At 40.9% G+C, this 4040-nt stretch overlaps 1 protein-coding gene across 1 annotated transcript; it reads right to left on the reverse strand.

The window, feature by feature from the left end:
- Positions 1-370: 370 nt before the first annotated feature.
- Positions 371-1970, reverse strand: LOC143893036 (NAC transcription factor 56-like). Its single transcript, XM_077397981.1, has 2 exons — positions 1307-1970; positions 371-1114 (listed from the first exon to the last, which is right to left on the reverse strand). The coding sequence occupies exons 1-2, from the start codon at positions 1835-1837 to the stop codon at positions 659-661; spliced, it is 987 nt and encodes a 328-aa protein (XP_077254096.1). The 5' UTR covers positions 1838-1970; the 3' UTR covers positions 371-658.
- Between the last annotated feature and the right edge of the window lie 2070 nt (positions 1971-4040).

The raw sequence follows: 4040 nt of genomic DNA on the forward strand, positions 1-4040 counted from the left end.
TGATGGAACAAAAAGAACCTCTAGAACTTATATTGATGGATTTTCTACATTAAAAATGGAATCATACATTAAATAGCAAACATGATGGTTGATGCTGTTTGATTATGATTGAAATTTAGTTTCTGGGCTAACCTAATATTATGAGAAATGTCAATAAAACAAGGCAAACAAATCACCATCGTAATCTTCATAAAAAAAAAATTAAGGGAGAAAGGGCGTATAATTCTATCGTAGTAATTTCTACATATACAAGGATTGAATGCTGTGTCTTAACTCAACATATAGTCACCTGTAATAAAGGTGATAGTTTTCTTCCATACCTAAACTAGGTTACCTCATCTTCAATCTAACTATCTATGTAATTAGAAAATAAGTAATAAAAATCATATTCATAATCATAAGAGTTACAGAGTGGGAATCGCAGAGCATAGAAACCCCTTTACATGGCCCCGCAGTATATAAGCGTTTTATATCTGACACAAGAATGTGAGGCACCGAATCGTAGGGTGTATAAGATAACGGCGCCACGTATCAAGTTTATTTTTCTTTGTATATATGTTTTTCTTCATCTTGAAGCCTCATATGGGTAAGTGTTTTATGTAGATCGAAAGGATGGATATGATATATCATAAAAATATTGGTCGGACCCAAGAGCTGATCAAGAATTCCAAGTCAGGGTGGAAAGTTGGTAGGGTTGGCGGTAAACAGCATCGGCAACAAGGGGAGGAGGAGGAGGAGGGAGCTGATGATTTAGCAGCGTGGTGGCGATTGAATTGCTTCCTCCTCCGTTGAACCTTTTGGGCGGTGGTGGGGCCTCAACGTTCCAGCTGTAATGAGGACGTTTTAGTATGTTGGAGGTGGAAGCCAATTGTGAGAGGGTATTGATACCATCTTCATCGCTCAGTAGGCCTTGCAATTGGAACAAGTTGTTGTCTTCTTCGAGCAACAACTCGTTGTAGTTGGTTGCCTTTTGTCCTCCCTTTGGATTCTGTACTTGCCCCTCCATCCCCACCATATCGTCTATTATTGGATCATGATCATTATGATCACCCATCGGCGGCAGCCTCTGGGAATTGTTCTTCTTGTAGATCCGGCATAAAACCCAATCATCGAGCTGCACAATTAATACAAAAACACAGATGATGATCAAATTGCTCTTTGTATGTATGTATGTCCAATTGATTCAGAAAATTCAAGTTTAATTAATGTCGATCAAAACTAAGCAGAATTAATTCTCAATACATATGAGAAACAATAACGTGGAAAAAGAAAGAGTAGAAATCAAAATTAGGAATTAATTACGTACCTTGAGAGAGCTCTTCTTGTCAATAATATTGGGAGGCTTGGTTATAGGGTGGTTGTTGTCGGTAAGGCGGTATTCGTGCATTATCCAATTGGTTTTGATGCCTTTAGGAGGCCTTCCTCCGTAAAAGACCAAAGCCTTCTTAACTCCAACCTTGAGATTCCCAGCAGAGGTCAAGATGGGCTTATCAGTTCCAGTGGCTTTCCAATAGCCAGATGTAGCAGCGCGGTTAGGACGGGCACCGTTGGGGTATTTGCGTTCTCTGGGGCTGAAGAAATACCACTCTTTTTCCCCGAAAGTGGCCTTGCCTGGAAGCTCCCAAGGATCGTACTTGTAGAGATCGATTTCGGCTATGATAGTGACGGGGAGAGGAGAGGAAGACGCCTTCTTCTTTAGGTAATGAACCACTAACTCTTCATCTGTGGGATGGAATCGGAAGCCCGGTGGGAGAAGCTGCTGCTGCTGCTGTGACACAGATGACGATGAATCTGTGGTGGTGCTGCTCTCTATCACCATCATCATCATCTGATCCATCTCTCACTATATATATATATATACCCTACCTAAAATTTAAATATATACATATATATATTTCCATTGATTTTCAAATTGTTTTGCTTTCTGAAGAGAAGATCGGAGAAGAGACAGAAAGATGATGGAAAGAAACATTTGGGGAGGACTAGTGTTTTAAACGGTTGTGGAGGATGGGTGATGGCGTCATCTATGGGGCATAGATACCCAACGCCCTCACTGGATCGTCCGACGCGTGTTATTCCAGGACGAGAAGGAGGGCGACACGTGTCACTTTGTAGGTGGGGACCACCGACGCACAAGGCCACAAAAAAGGGACAGTTGAGTTTTCAGGTCGAAACTGCCTATACGCGTTTGATGTCATGCTTTTCTTATGCGACAGCCAATCCCAAAGCCCAGAGAGAGAGAGAGAGAGAGAGAGAGAGAGAGCGCCACAGAGAAATGGTCCACGTGTGTTTGGCTAAAAGTCTCTCTCCCTCTCTCTCTCTGCAGTTTCGGGTCCCCATCAAGCTGTAATAAAAGTCACCAAAATCAAATGAAGCATGAGAGGGCGTTGTCCTTAAAATAATCAGGACACAGAAGCAATTTAATAAGAAAATTTTCTAGATGATTACCTAATTACGGGGTTAGGCCGGCCTCTAGCTCAATGGTTGAGCCTTTGTTTCTCAACCTTGAGGTTGGAGTTTCGATCCCAGCTTACCTACGCACCCTCGCACCCCCAAATTAAAAAAAAAAGAAAAAGGAAAAAGATTACCTAATTGCGGTGACATAAAAGAGATATTGTTGTGTATATAGGGATTTGCTAAGGACCATCATAGAATGCGCCTTCTCACGGTTGGGTGTTGCACGTGAGAGCAACCACAGATGCCCGTGAAATGTCTTCTACGATGGGTCCCTACACACACACACTAGTAAAAAATCCCGTGCGATGCATGGGCCGAAAAAGAACCGTACGGACCACCACATCATAGGTTGATCCAAACCGTCCATGTGATGGAACACAACATAAATAGGTTGTGCCCGTAAAATCATTTCCATATGTTGATCCTAGCCCTTCAATCCATAGAGGTCTCCATAATTGTTGTTACTCTTAAGGTGCCCGGAATTCGTCAATATTTTTAAAGGTGTCCTTTATCCGTATTATTATGTAATATGTTCACAGGAATCCATAGTATTATGTAACATATGCACCCAATCTCTCTTTCTCTCTCTCTCTCTCTCTCTCTCTATATATATATATATATATATATATATATATATATATATATAGTGGCTAGTTTTGCAAGAATTTTGAAGATGAAAGTAGTACATTTTTAAATTAAATTAATAATCTTCAAAATAAAAATGAGAGATTAAGATTATGTCATGGTTTTCTTGATGATGATAAAATTATATACATAATCCTAAAGAAGACTAGTTATTGACCTAGACATGTGCATTATAATGGAACTAGTCTAGCTAACCCTTCCATTAGATGTCATGATTGTGGCCTTCACGGGCATTATCAATTTCAATGTGCATCTAGATGGATTAGGGATAGTGGTGGGACTAAAAAAGCTTGGGTTCCCAAAGCCCCTACTTGTAATTTCCGTTGCATTAAATTGTACGGTAACATTAATGTAATTTCCGTTGCATTAATGTTACCGTACGACCAACTCCATAGGATTATCCAAACCATGGACGGCTTGGATCGTCCTATGTTGTGGAGGGGCCTTAATGTTACTTTACGACCAACTCCATAGAATGATCCAAACCATTCATTTGATGGGCCACAATGTAAATAGGTTGTGCCCCAAAAATCATTTCCATAGGATGATCACAACCCTACAATCTATAGAGGTTGCATAAAATTAGACCTGGCAAAATGGGACCCGTACCCGCGGGTACACCCGGCCCACAGGGGTACGGGTACCAATTTCATTACCGTGAAAAAAATTACCCGTACCCGTGACTCGCGGGTGGGTCTGGGTCGGGCGTTGGTGCCCGCGGGTTACCCGCCATTCGGTTTTCAACTTTTTATTTTTGAGGCCTAAACACTAAACAGTTAAAAATAGACTATGTGGGTGGGCCAACTAAACAAGTCAAAGCAATTAGACTATGTTACTGGTATCTTTGGTTGTACCAAAACAAACACTTGTTAAAGTAAATGAAAAATTGTATGATGAATGGGAGTATAAACATGTACTCATCACCGATCCCATCCTTG

This window comes from Tasmannia lanceolata, unplaced genomic scaffold (genome assembly GCF_043159265.1).
Source record: "Tasmannia lanceolata isolate RefF3 unplaced genomic scaffold, GAP_Taslan_0.1 ptg000015l, whole genome shotgun sequence".
Taxonomy (NCBI): Eukaryota; Viridiplantae; Streptophyta; class Magnoliopsida; order Canellales; family Winteraceae; genus Tasmannia; species Tasmannia lanceolata.